The sequence below is a fragment of the Corvus cornix genome, chromosome Z (assembly GCF_000738735.6).
Source record: "Corvus cornix cornix isolate S_Up_H32 chromosome Z, ASM73873v5, whole genome shotgun sequence".
Lineage (NCBI taxonomy): Eukaryota > Metazoa > Chordata > Aves > Passeriformes > Corvidae > Corvus > Corvus cornix.
Window position 1 is genome coordinate 72787541 of NC_046357.1, and position 25213 is coordinate 72812753.

At 41.4% G+C, this 25213-nt stretch overlaps 1 protein-coding gene and 1 long non-coding RNA gene across 3 annotated transcripts; both read right to left on the reverse strand.

The window, feature by feature from the left end:
• Positions 1 to 1109: 1109 nt before the first annotated feature.
• Positions 1110 to 10408, reverse strand: LOC109145491. Its single transcript, XR_002046877.3, has 2 exons — positions 4330 to 10408; positions 1110 to 3886 (listed from the first exon to the last, which is right to left on the reverse strand). It is a non-coding gene; the product is annotated as an uncharacterized LOC109145491 (long non-coding RNA).
• A 1183-nt stretch (positions 10409 to 11591) lies between these two features.
• On the reverse strand, positions 11592 to 24716 carry TMEM38B (transmembrane protein 38B). 2 transcript variants are annotated; one of them, XM_019289654.3, is made up of 7 exons: positions 24513 to 24530; positions 20989 to 21218; positions 20069 to 20225; positions 17341 to 17525; positions 16464 to 16551; positions 14350 to 14467; positions 11592 to 12504 (listed from the first exon to the last, which is right to left on the reverse strand). In XM_019289654.3, the coding sequence occupies exons 3-7, from the start codon at positions 20173 to 20175 to the stop codon at positions 12298 to 12300; spliced, it is 705 nt and encodes a 234-aa protein (XP_019145199.1). In that variant the 5' UTR covers positions 20176 to 20225; positions 20989 to 21218; positions 24513 to 24530; the 3' UTR covers positions 11592 to 12297. The 2 variants fall into 2 exon arrangements, with proteins under 2 accessions (XP_019145199.1, XP_010403973.2); XM_010405671.4 differs by lacking the exon at positions 20989 to 21218 and having other exon boundaries at positions 24513 to 24716.
• Positions 24717 to 25213: the final 497 nt, after the last annotated feature.

Consider the following 25213-nt stretch of genomic DNA (forward strand, 5'->3'; position numbering starts at 1 on the left):
AACAGGTGAGAATTTAAAACCAATCCAAACCAGTAAGCTATATTTTCAAATATGAAAGTTAAAAGACATCATCCAAGGCTGTGTGTGCAGAGAGCACAGGGGTGCAGAACTCACAAGGAGAAATACTGTGCTCAGACAAGGAACCAAGAGTCTTCTTCCCCTTGAGGCATCAGGATACTGGGACTACTGGAACTGCAGAGACAAGAATGGAGATTGGCCCCCAGAATGAAGACAGCAGCTTAGTGGTGTTCTCTGCCACCCCAAGCTCAACATCTCCCCCCACGGGCCTTACAGAGTTCATGTGTATGACCTGTCATGCTTCTCAGCAAAATCAACACCTTGGCACTCATAACTTCAGCTTCTCATGAATGCTGGGAATGCTCCACTGTGGGGGTGAGCGCTTGAAGACAAGAGCTGGTCACTGCAGGTGGAGTACTGCTCCATGAATAATACCTTCCACACTCTGGTCCATCCTGTCCTAATCATGGATTCCAAGTGTTGGTGTGCTGACGTAATACCTTCCAGGTGGGAAGGTAAAATTGACTCACTCTTGGGTCTCTTTGATCAGGCTCATAACCACAGCACACAAAACTGATATGGTCCTACTCTACACAGTGATCTTCAGGTTAACACCTGTCTCAGTCAACATCAAGATGACCCCTCCCTTCTTAAATCATGTGTGTGATTCCCTTTGTGTCTTTCTTTCATATTTTGCAGGGTGACACTCTTGCCTGCCACCCAACAGTTCTACCTTGTTAGAGCTACCAAGATTGAAAGTCTCACAGGCAAAGTAATTTCATTCTTTTCAAAATAATTTCAACATTGTTACTTTGTAATGTGAATGTCAAAGGAGATAAGGGAAAATAACCATGGGAAGGTGGAAAGAACAATTTAATTCATCAGGGAATTAAGTATCTACTAGTCATAATGTGGACAAAGGGTTTGCTGTTACTCAACAAGTGATAGCTCATCGCCTCAAACACATTTAACTAGGAAGGTGCACATAAAAAGCAGAGGAGGTTAGTTTAATCTATTTTTTTGGTTAAAGACTATTTTTGGGTAATGACAGGGAGCAGAGAGAAAAGGTAAAATGAGAACAGTTGTCTATGTTGATGGAAGTAGCACAACTTTATTACGAACAGAGAAAATACTAAGAATGCACACGCCTTACAAAGAGGAAGACATTCTAAAGAAGGCTTAGGCATTTGGCTTTGGTCCATGCCACTGGGAACTGTGGATGTCATTTCCCACTTGGAATGCTGCTTCTCTCTCCAAACCCTATGAGTATCAAGACGTTCACAATAAAGTGTAGCCAGGAATTACTATGGCAAGCACACCCACAGAGGCTTGTAAACACATGCTGGAAAAGCCTTGACTAGAGTACTTACAAGACAGAATGCAACCGCTCAAAGAAGATTTCATGGCTGAGGAAATAAAGGCTCTAAACTGTGCCCAAACATCATGTACAGAAGAGACTGTAATGGCTCTGCAGAACTGTCCTTCCACTTCCCCAAATTGTTTCTAAAAGCAGAAGCACATGCAAACCCAGAAGCCAGCACCTCTTCTCACCTGACTGTGAGCCAAGGGCACACAGTCCCGCAGACAGTGTGCTCCATGCTGGATCTCCAGGCCAAGATTATCACAGCAGCTTTGGAAATTTGCACATCCAAGGGGAATGAAACATTAAATGTGTTCAGCATCTTTCCAAGCATCCTCTGTTAAGTGCTCAGGCCAAAGCTTTAAATGAGCATAGATGCATCTATGCACTGCCAATGCCTAAACACAGAGAGCTGGAAACAGGATCTGCATTTTCCAATCTTTCTACTTACAATACACCTTAAATGTTTTTGGGGCACATGGGGACAATATTTTTGCTAGGGGAATGCCACTATGGTTGGTAATGGTCATTCGAACTTTCTCACAGTTGATCTGTAATTAATTTGGCAAAGAGTTCTGGCAGATGGCAGAACTGCTTACATCAAGCTCTCCAGACAACAGCATTCAGGCCATTTCACAGGTTACCTTGGAGTGCTCTTTGTGCTGAACTGTCCTGCATTTATTGGCTGTGTGAAAACTTCTGCACACCCACCCACTAGGCACAATAATATGAGGCACAGTAACACCAAGCAAAAAAAGGAGAGGTTTTTACTCTGTTAGAATCATTTATGTTGGAAAAGACCTTTAAGATCATCAGATCCAATTGTATAGTTCAATCTTCACAGATTTGGTAAACATTACAAGACAAATGTAACAACATGTAAGGTGCTCTAATTAGATCCAAGAAAGCAGTGCAGAGTGACCCATGGCTTTTCACTGTCCATATCCAGGCCAATCTGTTGCTCAGCTAATGCTAAACACAGCTCCCAGCCATGACTCCAAGGAAGACATTTACCAGGTTCTACAGCTTTTCCTATCACACAAGTCACAGCCCTGAGAACCATCAGGTAATACCCTTGAGTGGGGCACCAAGGACCAAAGAATAACAAAATTTCCCGGCTGATGTTCCCCCTGGTTGCTGAAGCAGAAGCTTAGCACTGCACCCGTGCCTATTTCAACACTTCCTGTATTGCTTTGTTTTTCAAGAGTGTTTGTGTTTCCATAACACCAAGCACAAGCCAGACAAACAAAGTGGCTTTCCCCACTTGCTTGAGATGCTCTGTTCTTAAAAAATGAGAAGCTCAATGGCATAAGTTCCTAGTTCCTACAAGTTTTTTTAAGAATCAATAACCTCTCCCTATTAATTGCACATATGTGATAGGCTTTAAAAGGTGCTTTTAGCATCAGCTTAACACTAGAAAGCAAAAAGGACGTGACTGTTGTAAATAAGATTAAAAAATTCTTTTTTTTCAGACTGAAGCTTTTTGAGGCCCTCCAACAGGAGAACAATGTTTATTTTAATGTGGCTGATATCAGAAAATACTAAAACCTCTTTTATGATCAGAGTATAGAAATAAAACTCTTGTCTGCAACCTAAACAGTAAGGCAAGTCATCAGTAATATTAATACATGATCACAACCTGATAGATAAGAATTTCTCTCCCCACCATCCAAGCTTTCAAACCTGTTTTGAAAGCAAACAAAATCACAGAAAATTTCCAACTGTAGTATGATGAGCCTTAAAGAAAAATTGTCTTGCCAGAAAAAAAAGTGAGTGCTTTTTACACACAAAGCAGGTATTTGCTGAAACTCTTCATTAAACTCAAAGTCTGCTTTCTGAATGACAGCTTCAAAGAAAATTTCATGTCCATACCTAAGCAAATGGATTGAAAGTAACTGAGGAAATTACTTTTTTCCAATAACTATTCATTTTGTTAAAGTGTTTGACCATTTCCCCATGATGAATTAAATAACAGTTTTTCATAAGCAATAATACATCCAATTAAAATAATGGGGGAAATAATTTTCACCCCTGAATTTTTTTTTTTTTTAACAAAATAGATTTATTTGCTTTCTCTGCTTCCCAGACTTAAAACCAATACAGTCTTCTTGGAAATACATTTCCTTGCAGTCAAACCCATTTTCAGCTGGAAGAACGCCCTCAGACAAAGCAGCTGTGCTTAACACTAATAATTAATGCATCTAAAATACCCCTCCATCTGGGCTCCTGAAAGCATTCTACAAATAATGAACTGCACAGAGGCAAGAGAAGGACTTCTGTTTTATAAGACAGGACACACTAACAAAACAAATGCCCACCTTTCAGAAGCAAATATAAACACTGCTGCTGCAATACAGCATCAGCCCAACGGCCTCTCCAACCCAGGAGCCTTTTGTTTTCCTGGTAGGGAAGATGCTATGGTCATGGAAGGTGGGTGAAGCCAATCCTTCGTGATCCAGATGTAATTTCCCAAAAAGACTGTCAGCGCCTTTCCCCGTGTGACAGGGTCTGCCAAGAGAATATTGGAGAACAGGTCAATGCATTCATATGGCCATAAACTAAAAGAGAAGAAGTTCCACTCAGCGTGAGGAGTGATTTCTTTCCATTAAGGGTGGCAAAGCACTGGGACAGCTGCGCAGAGAGGGTGTGGAGTCTCCCTCTCTAGAGACATTCCAACCCCACCTGCTCCAGGTGACCCTGCTTTGGTAGGGGGTTGGATTGGGTGATGTCCAGACCTCCCCTCCAGCCCCAGCCATTCTGTGATTTTCTAAAAATACTCTCCCACTATCTGACAAAACTCTGTGAGGCCTGCCTGAGTCAGAACTGGTGTCTAACTGCTTTCAATTTCTAGCATTTCTACCACAGGCAGTGAGTTACACAGCTTAATTATACATTGTGCAACTTAAGTGGCTTTTCTTTGTTTGTTTGTTTGCTCAGGGTCCATTACTTACCAGTTTCATTCGACATTGCTCTACTACACAAAAATCGTTCCACATGCATCAGGGTCGAGTTGATTTTACAGACTTTGTGATGGGCAGTGTTCTCCTCTTTCTTCTGCTTGTCTTTAGCCAACAGTCTTGACCTACTGAGTCAGTCACTCTCTGTGGCAAAGCCAACCCAAAAATTTTATTCAAAAAATAACTTTTTTGTTCTTTCCTTTCAGAATAAAGAAGATCTAGTACATTCACTGGTCTGATACCCCTGGATGAGCAGTAAGAAGCCCACACTAGAGGTTGTTAAGTTCTGTGTTGCTTGACATGACTATTTTACTGCATGCCTAAAAGCCAAGATGCATTTTACCAGGAGAATAATTTTCAACACCCTCATTTGTTTTTTTTTTCTGCCATTAATGAAGTGCTCAGACCCCACTCTTCTTCACATTGTTTCACCCTGGGTAAAAAAAGAAAATTAAAAATCAGCACTGTTTAAAGGTATCAGAAGCACATTCTCTTTAATAACTTGAAATGCCTGATCACAATCTTGTAGTTCATGCTGCAAACGTATCCCCAGGGGTCTTACCCAGCTTGACCTTCTTAATCATTGCTTTTTCTTACAGTATTGATGATCTGATTTCATAGACATCCATACAGACCAGGTACAGACTCAGGAATGCAGCATGTCATCTCTCAGGTCAGCAACAATAAGGCTGTACTGGTGTTAGAACCATATTCCCAGTTAATTTTTGACAGCAGTCTGGGTTCCCTCCTCTTGCTATAATATGTAGTAAGATGCTGCACAGCATTCCCAGGAGTTACTCTACTTTGTCCTGAGTCCCTGTGTTCCTGCTTCAGCTTGGTCTGAAGCTCATTAACCTTGTGCTCCATTCTGTTTGCATTTGAGGATAAGACCACCATCACATCAATGCACAACTTGGAAACTTGGTTCCTGTGTCTGTATACAGCAGATACTCTCAATACCAATGCCTGCATTTGTTTTCTGAAAATTCACTGCTTTCCTGAAGTATTAGCACTAATTTTTTATTGGATTTTGGTAAATTCTTTAGCATCTGTATCTTCTTGCTTAATAGACACCAGCCTTGAAACTTTGGTTTTTTAACAGCCCTTGTGTTCTAGCTTCTTCTAAACTCAGTTATGATCCAACTCCTGCCAAACGTACTCAAACAAAACTTCAGTCTGATATAAGCAGGAGATTTAGGTAATGATAAGGGAAGGAAAAAATCATCAACACATTTGATTTCTAAGGAACCATTCTTTTGGCAAGACAGTTCTAAACATCAGCCAGCTACAAGACATCTGGATCACACTTTGGAGAGAGGGTTTCAGAAGAATCGAACCTGATCCTGAACTTTTTAATCCATAACATCCAGGATAAATATAAAGCACATGTGTACTAGTTGCAGGAGAAGATACCCAAATGATTGGAACATTAGTTACTTGATTCCAAATTCCAACATTGCTTCAGTTCCAGCAGTTAAAAGTCTTGGGTAGAATGAGTGTGACTCCCAGAGAAGCATCTGAATGATCAGACAGGAGAGTTTTCCTTAACATTCACCTGGTATACTGAACTAAAGGCAACTAAAATTACATTGGGTAATTGGACTGCAGCCAAAGAACACGCCCCAGCTGCCCAAAGAGATGGGTCTTGCTCCCATGCTCTTTCCCTCGGCTCAGCCTGAAAATTTCAAATAAAGCACTCAGCCTCTCTCTCCCCTGCTGTTTTAAGCCTCCTGGAGCAAGAAAGCAAACACCAGAGAACAACTGCCTCCCTTTGCAGGAAAACAGCTCACTTTGGGAAAGTCAGAACCAGGCTTTGGTGCATGATGGATAGCAGTAAGTAAAAAGAGCAAAGTTTTCACACAAACAATATTTGAGCTGCAGAAGTCACTCATGTGACAAAGCAGTGGCCATGAAACTGTACTCTCTTCAAAATAAAACTAATTTCTTCACCTTGGATTTTTCTGCTATGACAATAGAACCACATAAGTTTGTATCTTCGTCTTGCTCAGTGTAATCTACTTGTTAAGTGCCTTAAAGGTATTCTCAAATTCCACTGAAAGACACTCAAAAATACTTCCACGTAATTCCTAAACACCCTACGACCATAAATGGGTATTATGTTCAGAAAACAGAATGTGTGCCAAAAAGCTTTAGATCAAAGTATCTTCCAGTAGTTTTATTCCAAATTTGGCCATGAAAAAGTCCAACTTAAAAACCAAATCCATCTAACCTAGCCTTGACATTCAACTGTCTGATAACACTCTTCTTTTAAGGGGGAGGAGAAAATTTGACCAAGCTAAAGGTGACTCTGATTGAAATGACTACAACTAGGAAAATTTTTATCTAATTTATTGCAGAAAAATTTGCCAGAGAGCTTGATAAAATTTCAGCCAAAGACAACAGAGTAGACGCACGTTTCTTTCTTTTAGATGCATGTTTCTTCCTTTTTTGCCCTTTAGTTCCGTTCAAAAGAACTACATGGCACTGGCAGTATCAGTTTCCTGTAAGGCTGCCTCAACCCCCCTGATAATGTGCTTCAACAACACTGAAGAAGCCTTTCTTCATAGAATCAAAGAATCACAGAATAGTTTGGGTTGGAAGGGACCTTTAAAGGCCATCTAGTCCAACTCACGTGCAATAAGCAGGGACATTTTTGACTAGATCAGGACCTCATCCAACCTGATCTTGAATGTTTCCAGGGACAGGGCATCGACCACCTCTCTAGGCAACCTGCTTCAGTGTTTCACCACCCTCAACATAACTTCTTCCGAATACTATCTGATTCAATCCTTCTTCAGCTTAAAACCATTACCCCTTGTCCTATCACTACAGCCCTGGTAAAATGTCTGTTCCCATCTTTCTTATAAGCCCCCTTTAGGTACTGCAATGCTGCTATGAGGTCTCCCGAGGCTCCAATTCTCTCAACGGATCTCCATAGGAGAGGTGCTCCAGCCCTTTAACCATTTTGGTGACTCGTTCCAACAGGTCCATGTCTTTCCTGCACTGGGGACCCCACAGCTGGAGGCAGCTCTGCAGGTGGGGTCTCACCTGAGCACAGCAGAGGGGCAGAATCCCTCTTTCCTTGCTGCCCATGAGCTATGGGATGAGCTCAGGACGTTTGGCTGGAGGCTGGCTGTGTCCAGCCTCTCACCCACCAGCACTTATCAACACCTGGGGTCATGCAGCCCAGCTGCAGGTTGTTGTGCATAAACTATTTATCACACTAGATTGCAGCAGTTTTTATTTGGGGTGTCATTTTGATCACCATATTCTACTTCCTGACTGTAGATAAAGCCCACTGGCAGATCAGTGTGTAATAGGCTGTTCTTGCTTGGGAATATTAATGTATTTCTCTGTCAGCCTTCATATTACTATCTATTCCTTGCTGAACAATTTCACGCATTTCACAAAAGGCTTTTGATTGCTTAACAGAGCAGTTTTATCAGAACAAATGCAAATTACTATTTACAACACATTTTTGATTCTCATCTTGGTGTCAAATGCTGTTTCTCTGTTGCTACTCATTTTAAGACTTCACTTAGACCTCAGAAATGAGGATCACCTTATAAATTAAGAGTATTCACTCTGAGTAAATCTTGCATTCACTGTCTAGACTGTTGGAAGATGTTAGATTTCAGCACTGCCCTTATGCTGAGCAGATTCAGATTCCTACAGAAGACAGATGTTTGGAATTCTTGAACAACTATGTCTTGCCTAATAATACACTGAAGAATCACATTTCAGATGATGGTACTGCTTGTGTGACACCCTCCTATTTCCACTTTTTTCCAAAGAAATGAAATGGAGAAAAAACAGAAGAGGAAAGCAAATAGCATTTATTGTCTAAAGAAACTTCAGTTGTGATCCTGAAGCAAATTTTAAGGTTTTTCTTTTTACAGAAACTGGTTGTACTTCATAGAAACTATTCAGAACAGCAATTGGATTAATCAGGAATATGCCCTTCTAGCCCAAGAATTGAGCTGATAAAGCAACTTCTGAACAATTTATTTTATACAGGCACAAGGCAGCTTCTTCTAATTTTAGCAGGTTAATGACAAAATTAGATACAACTAGTTCATCTGTGCAGCTGTGCTGAATCTGACACACTTTACCAGAACGGTTATAAGAAGTTAACAAAATTCTCACACAAAGAAGTTTACCCGAGATAGAGCATGAAAGCTGGGAATTGTTTATTTAAGGCATCCTGGACACACTGTATTAATGTCTCCTACAGAATACAGGTTAAACCCTGAGCAACTGGTTATCTTCTTCTGTGTTACAAAATGTAGTTCTCAGAATACTTGCATGTAGATATTCAGTATGGAGCTCTTTTGAGCACCCATTCTTCAGCAGCCTTTGATACCTTTAAACACAAAGTTTTGTTTTCATGGTGCATAAAACAGGATTTCTGTCGGCATAACTTATGTTCTGTTTCACAACAATAAAATTTTTTTTGTGTATTGTGTGTTGTGTATTACTTTTAAGGTGTTCAGACAAGAAAATATTTTTAAAAATTTTAATAGTGTTACTTTTAACTCTGAAAATGAATACAAAACAATGTATTTTCCCCTCTATTTGTAAACTTGTTAAAAACTTAGTCTAAGCATATTTTCACATTGACTTGGGCTAGGAATAGCCAGTTTTCAGGCAGAATTTCACAGATGTGCAACACGGTTCCATACCACAATCCCATTCTGTATGGTTCGTGTGATCTAAAATACACAATTACACCTATTCAAAAAGACATCCAAAACTTAAAAAAAACATGGAAAGGCAGCATGTGCTGGTGTTGCTTGGTAACTAGCTGATTGTTATCTAGTTAATTGGCAGCTTCAAGTTAATCCATGACATCAAGCTACAAAAAAATGAGACACCAAGTGAATACCCCAAGCATTTATAACTGAACACTAAGTTTCAGTGTAACATGTAAGGAATAGGACTTCTACTTTGTCCAGAGTCTGGGGTGTTTTAATTCTTCAGTGTTAAAGAAAATACTAATTTTAGCTTTCAAGGTATAGCACATTTGCAATGAAGGTGGATTTCAAACTGAGTTCAATGCTGTTGGTCATCACCATGGAAATGTGACTAGATAGGCACAAGAAATTTCTTTGGTACTTTTATTTTTCTTTTCTCTAAGCACAGCACTGGTGACAGCTTTCCAAATTTAGAGATGTACCTGGAACTAGAACTTTGCCTTTTCAAATCAGATCTCCCTCCACATTCTCTTTGGCATCCCTGCACGAAGATTAACCTAACCCCTCTTTGCTGAACAATACTCTTCAAAGCAGTACTCTCTAAAGAAAATAGTCTGATTTTGTAAAAATAGTTTATTCTAAAAATTGGCACATCAATGAAAAGACTCCTCTGAAAAGATTCTATTCTTATGTATTGTAACATCTCCAAAATGCCAAAGTTCTCAGTTATGAAGTGTATGCTACTTTAAACTGCTTCACATCTTGAGCAAAAAAGACAGAACAAGTGGAAAGCAGCAAGATTTCAGCAAATGCTAATAAATACTTCCAGTGCTTCTGACATTAAAGAATGGTTTAGGTTGGAACAGACCTTAAGGATCATCAAGTCAAGCATTAACCCAGCATGGCTAAGGCCAACACTAAACCATATCCCCATGTGTGACATCTACGTGTCCTTTTAAATCCCTCCAAGGATGTTTACTCCATCACCTCCCTGGACAGCCTGTTCCAATGGTTTTCAACCTTTTCTGGGAGGAAATTCTTCCTAATATCCAACCTAAACCTCCCCTGGTACAACTTGAGGCTGTTTCTCCTCATCCTGTCGCTTATTACTTGGAAGCAGAGCCTGACCACCCCCCCCACCAGCTGCCCCCTCCTGTCAGGGACTTCTGCAGAGCCATGAGGTCCCCACTGAGCCTCCTTTGCTCCAGCCTGAGCCCCTTTCCCAGCTCCCTCAGCCGCTCCTGCTGCTCCAGACCCTTCCCCAGCTCTGTTCACCTCTCTGGACTTGCTGGTCTTTCATGTTGTGAGGGGCCCAGAGCTGCCCCAGGATTTGAGGTGTGGCCTCAGCAGTGCCAGCACAGGGACGATCACTGCCCTGCTCCTGCTGCCACAGCCTGGCTGGGACAGCCCAGGATGCCATTGGCTTTCTTGGCCACCTGGGCACCCCTGGGCTCATGTCCAGCTGCTGTCACCAGCACCCCCAGGGCCTTTTCCAGCTCTCCAGCCACTTTTCCCCCAGTCTGGAGCTGCAGGGGGTTGTTGTGACCCAAGGGCAGGGCCCAGCAGTTCCCCTGGTTGTACCTCACCCCCACTGGCCTCATCCCATGGATGCAGCCTGTCCAGATCCCTCTGCAGAGCCCTCCTGCCCCACAGCAGATCCACACTCCCGCCCAGCTCGGTGCTGTCAGACACTGACTGAGGGGCCCTCGATCCCCTCCTCCAGGCCTTTCATGAAGATGTTAAACAGGCCTGGCCCCAGTACTGATCCTATGGGAACCCCACCGGTGCCCAGCCCCAGCTGGACGTCCCTCCCTTCCCCACCACTCCCCGGCCCTGCCATCAGCCAGTTCTTCCCCCAGAGAACAGGGCCCTGTCCATGAGCAGCCGGTTGCTCCAGGAGAGGCTGTGGGAGAAGGTGTCAAAGGCTTTGTGAAGTGCAGTTAGACACATCCCAGCCTTTCCCTCAGCCCTGAGCAGGTCACAGGAGGGATCAGGTCGGTCAGGCAGGACCCACCTCTCCTAAACCCAGGCTGGCTGGCCCTGATCCCCTGGTTGTCCTGTACCTGTTGCTGGTGGCACTCAAGGTGATCTGCTCCATGAGCTCCCTGGCACTGAGGGCAGGCGACAGGCCTGTAATTCCCTGGACCCTCCTTCTGACCATTGCTGTAGATTTGTGTCACATTTGCCAACCTCCAGTTAACTGGGACCTCCCCAGTTTGCCTGGACTGCTGGTAAATGATTGGAAGTGGCTCAGCGAGCTCTCTGCCAGCTCCCTCAGCACCCCTGGGTGGATCCCATCCCACCACTTGGGAGTGTCCAGCTGGTGTAGGAGCTCACTGACCATTCCCTCCTGGATTATGCGGCAACATTCTGCTCCCATCCCTGTCCTGCGGCTCAGGGTGCTGACTAAACAAGGTAAATGTACTGTCCAGTATTCCTCTTTCTAATGAAGTTTGTCTTTGAAAAGAAAAAAGTGCATACACTTGGATAAAAATGCAGGCAAAAATGTCTAGTTCCTGATGAACCAGAAGATAAATATAAACCACTCGTAAAACACCAATGTGGCATGAAAAACACCTACATCTCAAATGCTTGCATATAAAGAGTCCAAGTAAGCCAACAGCAAAAATATTGAAATGTTTCTACTTGCTAACTGTAAAGATTTTTTTGAAGTGCCAGATATTTTACTTTCACTTTAAAAAATAGAAAAATATTGAAAAATATTTACTTAAGGAAATGAAGAAAATTTAGACCAGTACAAGGTGAATTACAACAATAATTCAGCTATTTTTCTAGTTAAAGGCAATAATTCGGTACATTTTTATGGTTTTACACAGTGAAATGTGATTAAGCCTTACTGAATGACTTTCTCATTTGGGATGTGCTATAGTGAACACCTGACAGTGCAAATCAGTGTTCTCAAAATGAAACATCAGAACTGGGAGATAGGAAGATGTGAAACAAGTGGGATAGTGGGGAAAAAAGTAACAAATATGATTGTCACATTTCTGAAACTATCTTTTTAACATATAAGCATTTGAAGTTATCATAAATACAAAAATTAATAAACTTTTAACCACTATAAAAATTTGTAGTTTTAACTTACAAATCCAACATGTGCATTTACACATAGCTTACATAACACATTCCAAAAAGGCAAACGACAACACAGCCCTTTTCTCATTTCCTCAGAGAAACTTCTCAGCCAGCCTAATCTGGAAGACAAGCATCTTCAACGGTCATGGCCATCACAGGGATTTTAAGTCACTTATTCTGTTTTCTTTGCTTGTTTTTTCTTAGCACCCTCTTGGTGCTGCTCAGAAGGCTGGTCACAGACTGAAGAGCCGTTGGAAGATGTGGCACCTTCACCCTTCACTTTGGAAGGTGTCTTTCGCGAGCCAAAAAAGATTTGGCCCAATGCAGCCTCAAAGGGAGCAAGTGGAGAAGTTGCACATCTTGTCAACATCATTTTTACCTACGAAGAACAAGGATCAAGTTACAATAAAAGTTGCGATGGCTTCACAGATAAACAAGTTCAAAGCTGAATGGGTGTATGCCATTTTTAACTTCACACACAAGAATGAGGCCATGCCACCAATAACAAAAGCCTGCTCACTTTAGCTGAAACTGGTCAAAGAATGCTCTTTTTTCTGACCAACACTTCACACAGCTATGAAGGGGATTCTTCATCAGGAACTGTAGCAACAGGACAAGGGGGAATGGGTACAAACTGAAAGAGGGGAAATTTAAGCTGTATACTAGGAAGAAATTCTTTACTGTGAGTGAGAGTGGTGAGATACAGGTTGCCCTGAGATGTTGTAGATACCCCAACCCTGGCAATGTTCAAGGCCAGGTTGGATAAAGCCTTGACAAACCTGGACTAGTAGAAGATGTCTCTGCTCATGGCAGGGGGATGGAACTGGATGACCTCCGAGGTCCTTTCCAGCCCTTAACATTGTATGACTCTATGATTCTATGAGCTATACACAAATGTGCACAAAAAATTTCTCTGTAAGATTAATCATCCTAAGAGTAAATCACATATAATGCCATATAACTAAGGTGAAGAGCAACTTTTATGTGTAAGTTTTGTGCCTTGATCAAACTGAAAAACCACAAAGAGAGTGGCTTCCTTCCATTTAAATTGAAAGAATGGAACATGTAAGGACCCGAATGTACAGGTGCATAACCAGACTTTAATTAGAATTCCAGACAGCCATTCTCATTCCATAAAGTTCAGAGATTTAGCTGGGCATCCCTTAGGACACATAACTTGGAATCAGGATTGAAAAAACTGTATTTTAGATCTGGGTACTGGACAAGTTTATATTGCAACTGTTTCTATGGCTTTCAGAGACATGACAACTTTCTAAGACACTAAATATACACTTTTTTGCCTTATTACTTTATTAGTTAAGTGGGTGCTTGAGTTCCTGACTGTCAGTACAACCATCCAGCATAAGGATTCAGTTACTTCAGTGCAGCCTGACAGCCAGCTTCTGTGGACACCTGCACATTTCTGACTTCCAGAACAACATTCCTTTCCTTCTCCATTCCCAGCATCCACAGTTCAACAATGCCTTTATCAGTTTAGATGGAGAATCAAGAACATAAGCTTCAAGTCTTGGCTCTCTAAAGTAACTTCTGCAGAATTAAACTTGTCAGCTCCTTCACAGAAAGGAGACTGGCAACAACCACCCTTCCACACATTCTCCAGTCCGTTCAACAGCAGCCCTCAAGCTCTTAGAATTGCCAAGTATCTGCTAACAGAGATTAGGTTTTCCTATAAAGTAGTAATCCAGAAGAAAGGCATCTTCCTGGAAATGAACAAGACTGGAGGGACTGAAGACTTCCATACAGAAGTAGTGTCTATTTTATTACAAAACAGTTACAGCTACTTCAAAGTGATTTTGGTATGCTTTCTCTTCCCACCCAAACACCTTGAGACCACTTTAAACCGGAGGAGAATCCACCTGGCTTGTTTTACAAACCCGCTGGTGACTGCACAGGTACACACAAAAGACAGAGAACAGGAGAGTTTCTTTCCACAAGAATAAGCTTTGTTTGAGATTACAGACATACAAGCCTGGAATATCAAATACTGAGTGCCAAAATTCCTGATTTTTTTCTTTTCCTCCCTGTCCCCCCCATACACTGAACAGTATCAGTAACACAACAGGTCTTCTGTTCTGCTCATGTATAGAACACTAAACACATAACTTAAGCAGGAGCTGGCCTTCCCATCCAGAAGCATGCATTCTAAAAATTAAGTAAAATATTTTCTGTTATTTGGTTACTAGCAACACTTTCCAATTCTTACCTTGAAGACAACAAGAAAGATGGTGTATAAAAACACAAGGTTGTGTCTTGCTATTGGCAAGTACTGTCTGCGTTGCAGGGTGAAAAGAACTGCTCCTATCAAAGTTACCTTCACAGGGCTAGAAATCAAACAAAGAACATCAATTTCTCTTCTCTGCTCTACAGTGGAAGCTGCCTGAGTGCAAAAGATTTCTGAATGGAACTAATGAAAACTTGTGGTAACAGAAGTAAGATCCAAAATCCAGCTATAATTAAATTAATATTTTCACTTTATATACTATTACTATGCTTTCTGTCCAGACAGCATAAAGTCCAGCACTACTCTGCACATGCAGCTAACTCCTATTTGACAAATCCTCCTCAAATCAATGCTTCTATTCAGATTTTGTATGCCAGCTTGCTTCTCTTCTTCCTCTCCCAATGTATCTTATTGAAGAGCTAAATCACAGAGCTCACACTACCTGGACTAGACAAAAAAACAGGTTCCTCTACTATACTCCAGGAGTTAGTTACTCCAAGGAGCTGCTTAAGGTGTTGAAGAGCAACATAGTCCAAGTCTTGGTCCACAGTAACACTCCAGCAGCTCTAGGGCTGTGTCAGCTTAGACCTGACTGAAGCCAGGCCTGTGTTACCAGGTTTTGTTAACACAGCTGTGCTGACCTGAGACATGCGAAGATTTCCAGTCTGTTTCCAGTTTACAGCAATCTTTGTTGTGGTACTAAATCCCTTCCTAGGTATGCATTCAGAAAGCAAGAGATCTTTGATCAGATCTTATCCAGTGGCCTGACTGGCAGAATTATGTGCATTTCTTAATCTGCATGTGACATGTACAGGTGACATTCCTGTTATCACAGAGCATCTACTCTAGATCTGTTCTTCACTGTCTTTTCAGTAACCAAAAAACTGCATCAACTTCCCGCTCAAGAAGCCCAAAAAACAAACCTGTGCACACAGGCATCTAGTTCATTCGCAGGATGTTAGATACTTTTAACTTTGTAACTTAGTTCAATTTAATGCTCTTAATTTATACGTAAACAAAACTTTTAAAATCTTTTTTGAGTTACTTTGAGCCATTCCCACAGTGGTGAAGGAGAATATATGCAAGTGATGCCAATCATTAAGCACTGCTCTGGTGTTGCACCTGTAAAGACAATTTTATTTTGGTCTACAGTGCTATTTTTGACAGTAAACTTTTCCTTCTGAAAGTTTACTTTCGAGACTGCCATTAAGCACTGACAAGAGAAAGAGAAATTCTAAATACTTAGAATTTTGGAAAAAGCCAAGAACTAACATAATCCACAAAAAGTTGAAATATTGCCAAAGAGAAGGCTACAAATGTCTCAATTCTGTGTCTAGGAGTGGCTGCAGAAAAGCAAGATGGTTTTTTAAAAAAATAAAATTATTATTTTTAAAGACCTGACTGTAACCTGGGAAAGATCAAAAGAATTTTAGGAAATTATCACAGTGACCTTATCTTGACTTACAATAATAGCTTGTGGCTTTCCAGCCTGTTTCAATTCTCATTTTACAGAGAAAACCAGGAGGCATGTAATATTCCCCATTCTTTGCTTCTGCAAGAGAAGTAACTTTTCCCATCTTGCAGGTCATTTTTGCTATACTGAATAACCAATTTGTACCTTCTCAAATAATTGATGTCTTTGGAGGAAAATAGCACTGGCAGCAAAAGAGTGACAGTGTTCAAAGGAAGCCATCTTAGTGATGCTCAGAACATACACCCAAAATTCACTTGTGTATTTCTGGTACCACTGTACTTTCATTTTGGATAGAAGACCATGTCCCTGTAAGACAAACTGAGTCAATACTGCTTTCTAGCAACTCCCCACTAGCTCTTTACTGCTTTCTGACAAGTTCTGTTGACTTGTCTTCCCATTTGCTGCTCTTGTGCTGTGAGCATAAAATGATTAAAACATCTGCTGAAAGTCCCAAAGACCATCATCCCATCTTTCAGAGGATACAAACCAAAACAGAGTGCAATTATGTCCTAATGCTTTTTTTTTTTTTTTTTTTTTGGCCTCAACCACTAAAAGTGAGCATCAACACAAGGAGTTAGCAAAACAACAGCTAACATGTTGCAGCTTTTTAAAAAAAACTTACTAGGACATCTTCAGGAGCTCATTGGTTTCAGGTTTCCACACTCCTCTCACCAACTGCTCAAAGTTGGAAATTAGGCCACCACCAGCACCTGAAATTGCAGATTTATGGTAAGTTTCCACTGACTGCTACCACCACTATGCCATTGCTCCCAGAAGAACTCATGACACCAGGTGCTAAAGGTGGCACCAAAGCCCAGACTCAAAAAGCCTTAATCCAACCTTTCAGGCAAACAAGACTTGAACAACGGCCATGAAATTTCAGAGGTTGAGATACTCAGCAAGAACCTCAGGTCTACCTTTAAGTGACAGCATCTGAACAGATGCACTCATCACATTCACATGTGTTGCTTCCCACAGCGGCACAGAATCAAGAGCTGCACAACTGCTTTCTGAAGTGACCCTGATGGTGTGGCTGCAAATACAGCTGTCAGGAAGGTGGCTTCTTCCAGAGTTGTACTCCAAACAGCAGGCAGGAAAGAAGGGTCATCCCCATGTTTAAAACCAGGTAATGGTCACGACCCAAAAACCCACGATTACCAGTTCTCTTCTTCAGCCTCATGCAAGGACACAGGTCTGAGGCAATAATGCTGTTGGAATGTTCAGCAGTAGCTACACAGAAGATTTACTTCTTTACTGTCATCAACTGCCCATCCTACAAGGTCTCATAAGACCTTCTGATGGGAACTTCCCTCAAAGTTCTTCAATGTCACCCTTAATCCAGGCAGAAAAACTGCAGCACAGGCTTTTTCCTTGAGGGGACATAAGCCTGCATCAGCACAACCATGCCCAGCACAGCAACAGTTCCGCTGAGGGGCTAGATGTTTAAACACCACTCCAAAAAACCCCAAACCCTCAGAATAAGATGTTAGGCACATTACCTCTGGCCCAGCCCACAGCTACCATGACAAGCCAGGCATCTTTGTAGACAATGTCTGCATGTGCAATGCCATCTGTGATCTTCCACGTCCTTGTCACTTCTTTCATTCCTGCCACCAGAAGACGAAGAGGCAGAAAGGAAAAGCACCAGCAGAATATGTCCTCTGGGCAATAAAACACTAGGTACCTGAAAATTATGAGAAAAAACCCATCAGCCACATTTTTGCTAAGGAATTATCTTTTAATAATCTTTAAGGATAATTTTGGAATATGACTAGCAATGCTTGAAATACTACTGGCAACTTAAAGTCTTGTGGTACACATCTTGGAAAAAATTTGAGTAGCTTCTGAGCACACTTGAGCTTTTGCACCAAAACCAAATGCTATTGCCTCATTGTCCCAAAGAATCCATTAAAGTCCATGGGAAACATATTTACATTTTTCCAATTGTTCTACACCTTATATATCACATTTTTATCGTCCAAGTTATTTAAGTGGTGTCTGATTGACTTTGTGCAGTTTATTTTGTGAGTTATTTTTTGTTTAGTTCACTGTAGGGGGTTGTTTTGGTTTGGGGATATTTTTTTTAATAGGATTACAACAGGGTGGTAAATGAAATGCTGACTCTGTGCTTCCAGACTGTAGGTACATGGAATTATATAACTTTAGCAAGAATGCCTCCACTAGTTAGTGTCATGCTAGATGAAATGCATGGCTATTTTTAAACACACTTAACATCTTAGTACTCACCAATTCTAGCTTTTCCAGCTTGGCAATTACAAACACATTTCTTTATTTAAAGCATTGATTGCTTTTAAAACCAAGTAAAGATGGCTAACAGTTAAATCCTAAAATGACAGTACATTTTAAAAGATTAAATTACGTGGTGTTTTATTGTATCTCTTCAATAATAAATAAAATTCAGTTCTTACAGAGACATTCACAAAAACCCAATCAAGATTAAGTATCTTGATTAAGTTATCTTAAGTAGATTATTTCAGCACAGGAGTAAGAGAGTAATAGTTGCATAAGAGCAGAGAAAGTGCTTTAAAAAAAGGGTAACTTTTTGTTTTCTTAAAAAACAAAACAAAACCAAAAACCCACTGCCCGTTTGCTTTAAGGTTTTTGAGCTCAATCCTGCCTACCAAGAATTTCTAAGGCCATTCCCTTTATCTCCTATTGTAATGTCAGACGCCTCTGTAAGCAACCAGGCTTCAGCTGATACTAAGCCAAAGATGTAGAGAGAGGATGTATTTCAGAGGCTACTACAAACAGCCATCTAAGCCACCTACTCACCAGACAACTCACACCAGAATTAATTTACATCTGTAGAATGTGGGTTTAGGACCCTGAAGCACAGGTTAGAGGACTGAAGCTGGCACTGAAGACCCACCACGGCACTTCTGCCTGTAATCTCTGCTAACAGTAGATGCCGCTGCTCTACAGACTATTTAGGAGCATTCCTCAAGGCCAGCACAACCCCACTCTGCAGTTTCTAGTGTGGCTTGGGGAATTTCCCTTCTCGCGATCTGGGACCAGGAATTAAGGTCATTATACTCACGAAGAGGGAACTTTGTAAAGCTGGAAGCTTAAAACGTTTCATAACGTTCACAGCTCCTCACTAAAACCTTGGTTAATTTGCACAGCAAATCACATTTGACCATGGTGAGTTAAACAGAAATCCCATTCTCTTCAAGTGTACTCCTAGCTCATGTCACTTGACAAAAAAAGCAATCAGTCTGCCCACATCAAACTAACTGAACCACAGGCAGCTTCTGTAGGCTCTGTTAATAATTCACTAATTAATATATATATTATTAATTGCACCTATTTGTCTAAATCAAATATGTCATCCTCTATTGCAACACAAAGACCAGAAAACTAATACATATACACAGACAGAAACACTTGCTTTCACTTTAATGAATTTGCAATTGTGAAACTTAAGGGGCTAGTGGAACTAAAGGATTTTAAGCAGGCCAGACTCTCCAAATGTTGTGATTGAGCTTCCTAAATTCAAAACCCCACTGCTCCTCGTAATTTTTGTTAAGTTTGATGTTTTCTTCAAAGATGACTTTCTGGAACAAACTAACTCCATTGCAAGGCCACATTTACATGAAAATAACTCCAGCATTTTTTTTTTTTAACTCCAAAGCAGGCCAAATTGCCACATACTTGATTCAATCATACCATTCAGCTCACTACTGTCTTCCACCACAACACCCACCCACTTGGGAAGGAATGAAATATAAAAAAAAAGTATGTGTCTGGCAGTAGAAAATGGGGGAAAGATGTGTCTTGGAACCCCAGTTACAGGAAAAGTCCAAAATTTTTACATCAGCCAGGTTCTGGTCTTCAAGAGCTACTTCTGAAAAACTTGATTGCTTTTATGACTAACCTATGCTCAGCAAATCAGCAACTCAATTCATTTCATTAAAAGGTAATGTTTCCAGCTGTTTGACCAGGAATACTATAAAAACCTAAGGCAAGTCTAGTCTAGCAACGGAGCATTTTGTTGCACAACAGGCTGTAAGAGTTGCTCTCTATTCCCACAAAACAGCATCTTACAGCTGCTGTGACACTCTGGATAAAAGAGACAGCACCCAAACCCACAACATTTTTAAGTCAAAATGCTGATTTACATGGAACCTTGATGGTATCGTATCAGTTTACAGCATATAGCTTCCTTAGAGCCAGTATTACTCATCCTACCCAACTGTGGCTGCTTACCAGACTGAGGATGCCAGTAGAATATTTATGGTCTTTGCCAGAAATGCTACTGGAGGTTCACCAAGCATCAACGAAGACAAAACTGAACCCCCAAAGCAATAAAGCATTGCACTAAACCAGCAGGCCAATGGACTTCGGACTGACACTTCCACAGCTCCTGTGGAAAAAAACCGCATAAACAGAGATGAAAACTGGAGAATAGCAGCATGTTTTGAAGGTCAGTATTTTTCAATTTAGCTCCTTCAAGTAATGAAAAATCCTCCAGCAATCAGCAGGCTCTCACAGGAAAATTTTCCAGAGATACAAACCTCAGGGTACGGTGACTTTAACTTCCACCTCCTAAACAGGAGTGAAAGGCTGATGACGTGTTCTCTGAACATCTTTTGTGCATTAGTTTGTTATATCTGGCTACCAAGAAGAAAAAGCTTTCAGAGCATGGCAGCAAGGTCTTGTTGTTAATAGCCTGACACAGGGACACACTTGCTTTCAAATTTGTATTAAAAACACGTAAGTGGCTGATCTAAACAGGATTACTAACATTTGGATGGTTATTCTAGGAATTCCATTTCTGCTTTAGAGTGTTCCAAGAATTCAAGGTAACTTGTTTTCCTTTTTCCTCATAATACCCCGCTCTGATTGCTGGCCAGAATGAAAACAGCATCCAAGATAATTATCAAATAGTTTTCACCTGTACTCTTGAAGAGAGAAAAAAGGTTACCTTGAACTATAATAATAAATGTAAATTTCCCTCATTATTAAAAGGTTGACAGTTTTGTTTATTTCATTACCTTTAAAATGAATTATCCCTTTAAAATGCAAGTGAACTATGTCAAAAATATTGACAAAAATATTCAATATTAAAAGATTATACTGGAGGTAATGGGATGCATTAACCATTTTCAGAGAAAAAAACATTTTACCAAAGCTAGAAATATCCTCAAGTAGTCGTTTCGACTATTTCCTTCCACTTTAAAAGTTCAGTGTTGCCAAAGCTTCCCCTCTGCACTGGTGCCCAGCTCTGTTTGCCTGAACGAGTTTAATTTTCCGTAGTCCAAAGGCTGAAGTTCACAAAAGCACTAGTGTCTGCCCCAAAATGAAATTTGACATCCATTCCCAATTCAGAGTAGAAGCTTTGGTTTTTCAGGCATTTCTGTGGGAAAAGAAGATTCTTACCCAAGGTGAGAGGCTCAAATATATAAAAATATTCTCAATATTCTCAATACAATTCACTAAATATATTAATAAGATTGTTCCAGTTTTAGTGCTTGCATAGATATTAAGTATTGCAGCACTATCTAAATTCCCATGTAACAGACAATTTATAAAAATAAGTACTCCTAAGCCTTACAGAATATCTGAATATAACATATCTCTTTTATTTTTAACTGGTTTGTAATTTATTTTTTAAACTGCAGTACCTGGTGATCCAAGTAAGACACCTGCAAAATATTAATGGCTTGTGTTTACTACTTTTGGAGTGAATTTAAAACTAGATAGGCATCTGTTCTCTCTTCAAATCCATTCTCCTGCCTTTCAGCAATCACCAGCTTCTCCACACTTCCTTTTCCCCACAGCTAGCAACAAGTGGTTTTCAGTTTTGAGGGCACATACAGGAATTACAGCTATTATTACCAGATTGCCCTCTATGATTAAGCTCCACAGCAATGAAGATAAATTTCTTCATTTTACAAGTAAACGAACAAGAGACTGGAAACTCTACTGCACTTCAAGATTTTTCTGTTGGTCAACACTAGAATTGGCTCAAATGCCAGTATTTAACAATTCATACCAGTTACTCTAACAAGGAATATAACCAACACAGAAGGCAATGAGGCAAAAAACATTGATACTAATTTAAAGATCATCTTAGCATTGCAACCTAAATTATGACAGGGGTGTAACCTTTCAGAAGACAAACTCGGTTTTAAGTAGGTCACATGTTTTTTACACAAAGTGGTCATTTATATTTGTCCTCTGATGCATCCTGGAAAATTAATGAGGCATCACACAACCATGCAATGGTGGATCTGCCAGAAGGCCACTAGGCCTACAAACACACGCTTCAGAAAGTTAAGGAAAGGTTTCAAAACACACGGGCTAATTTTGAATACAGTTTTAAATATTGTTCCTGACCACCAGTAACATTTAAAAAAAAAAATCAAAACACCACCTTACCAACTATTTGTCATTAGGATAATATCTGCCTTAAACTTTTCAGCATGTTCCAAATAGGCAATCAGGAATGCATACTACATACACACCTAAGGGAGCAAACCAGGAGGATTTGTACAGGTCTTTCTAGTACCCCATTAAACCACACATAACATCATTGGTTAAGATGAAGGATTTATAGAGTCAGACTTAATAGAGCAAAACTATGCTGAAGAAATTATTTCTCCTCAAGTCACCTGAAACACATCATAGAAAAATGCCAAGAACAAACACGTTTTGCAGCCCCCCACCCATCCCAAAAAAAGAAAACTGCCAGTTCTACAACTGGCTGGAGTTACAAGCAAGCAACTCCTAGGCCATCCTAAAAGCACTAATCAAGAACTCTTATTTTAAAACACGCAGAAAGCAACAAGTTGGTTGTCACTGCTGTAGCTTGCCAGTAGTCACAATGAGCCAGAAAGCCTGGCTAGGAGGATTGGAAAAGTCCCAGTTAGTGTGCACCCATCCATGATCCAAATGCCCACACCAAATCTGATTTTAAGCAGCAGGGGTGGGTTGGTATTTTAATGACACAGTCATCTGGGATAAAATAAACGTGGCTGTAACTTGAGCACATACTTCTTACATCACCAGGCACTCAAGGCTATCCCGTTATTTCCCTGTCAAATATAGCTACTGTTTTAAGTTTCCAAAGAGAACATACAACCTAGACAGTATTAATCGACAATAATATATCCATACTGAGTATTCATAATAACTGCTATTTCACTTATGATTTAATACTCAGTTCAAACCACTTGGGAAGCGAGAAACAGGCAAGCAGGCAGTCACCTGGATTAGTTATTAATTCCAAGTATTAGAAAATACTCAAGCAATCTGAACTATCCAGCTATTAAGCCAAGAAAAAAAAACACAGAAGCATGGATCTGAGCAGACTTCTGACAGCAATTCTGCTTTCCTTAAGTGTTGTCTCAGTAAAGTTATGCTGATGCAAAGCAGAGAGGCCTCTCATCCTGATCTTTAGGTGTGCCCATTCCACAGGAAAGTTTAAAAGTATTGCATGATAATGTCGGAAAGTCCCTTTTTAAATAGAACAAGACACATTACACAATGCCACAGGCCAGCACCCATTAAAAATTTTAGCAATATTAACAATGTTTCGTGAAGATGCTAAAATACATAAGCACTTTACACCAGTCCTCACAGCCTGTTAAGTGAATTTCCTCAGCAGAAAGTCAAAATTCACCATGGAACATTTAGCAAGGGAGCAAAGAACAAGCTCTCACTAAACAAAAACATTGCAGAGCCCTAGAAATCTGAGGCAAGCAGCAGCTCCCAAATCTGCTATCCCAAATTTTTTAATCCCAAAAAATTTAACCCCAAAAAAAGCTTAGTTTCCTACACAGTTATCACCTGGGGTGCACGGTTACTATAAATATGTCCAAACGCACACCACAAGTAGTTTGATTCTAAACATTGAAACAAGGCCAGTCTCTACGTTTGTGACAGCAAAAAGAAAAAAAAAACAGGCTTGGGGTTAACAGCCACAGTCCAGATTTTCTAGAAGAGAGCATGTAGAGACTAAAATGCCATGATGTGTTCTCTCACAAAAACTCATCCGTGGAAGTGGAAAGCTTTGTTAAATTCACTTTACAATCTATGGGGTACAATGCTGACAAGCCACTGGCACACGACCTACCCATGAGAGTCCTGAGCTGTTTCCTACAAAGCAGAACTGCCTTAACACCCCCCTGTACAAACAGGGTGTGTGAAGGATGTAAATTCCAGTATCTCCCCTCTCAGATGCAATTCTGGGCAGAGAGCTATTGGCCTGTGTTACACACACCATCTCTGCACCCATAAACCTAACTTGGAGGGACCTTAGCCCTTTCACTCCTGAGACTTTAAGATTGAGACAAATAAATAAATAACTAAATTTAAGAATTAAAATGTTTTCAGCGAAACTCCTGGCTGAATTAGCCAGTCCCTCCTAAGTTCTGGAAAGCGAGAAGAGCTTGGCTGGGTGTCTTCTGCGGGCAATAAGACGTCGCTTATGGACAGACGGGCTAATGCAGGCGGCAGACAATCCCATTTACACGGCCATGGGGTAACTGGGACGGCGGCTCCCCTCAGGGCCCCATCCTCACCCTGCCGGGGCTGGGCACCCCGCCGACACACACGCACACGGCGCAGGGCCGGGGGAACACGGAGGAACACCGGGATTGGGATGGGGGTGTGGGGTGTCCGCCCCGTCCCATCTCGCCCCGCTCACCCCGCTGCTCCTTCAGCGTCAGGACGGAGGCGACATAATGCGCCAGGTCGAAGAAAGGGAACATGCGGAGGCGGGAGAAGCTCAGCGGCACCTGCCACAGCTCCATGGCCGGGCACGGAGCTCCCGAAGCGGCTGCCCGGGACAGGAGAGGCGAGGGAGCCCTCAGGAGGTGGCTTGGCCGCTCCCGGCCGCCGTCAGCGCGGGGCGGGGCGGGGCGGGGGCGGCGCCTCATGGGCCATCCCCTCCCTCAGCCGCGCGGCGGGGCTGTCTGAGCGCCCGCAGTGCGTGTCGTGCCTTTTGTTTGCCTTTTTTCGGTCAAGGTACTGCTAGTCTTGCTCCATGCGCAGTTTGAGATCGGTTGTGGCCTCCTCTGGAGCCCTTCCTGCGTTTGTGCAGCTTCTGTGCGCACCTCGTGCACAGGGCACTTACCCTGATACATTTTTCTTTTTTTTTTCCCTATTGAGAATTTCTGAAGCTCATCAAGGATATTTAGCATTACCAGCGTGTATTGTCGGTTCCATCTGTGGCCTTTCCCAATCTGATGCCATCTATTAATCAGTTACTGAGGGTGTTGATGTACACCAGGTCCTGGTCAGAGCTCAGCAAAAACACTTTAATGCACCTTTACATCCATTTTGGTAGTGAAGGCCATTGTTAACTTCGCCTCCTGAAAGTTCTGTATCAAGCATTGCACCAATCCC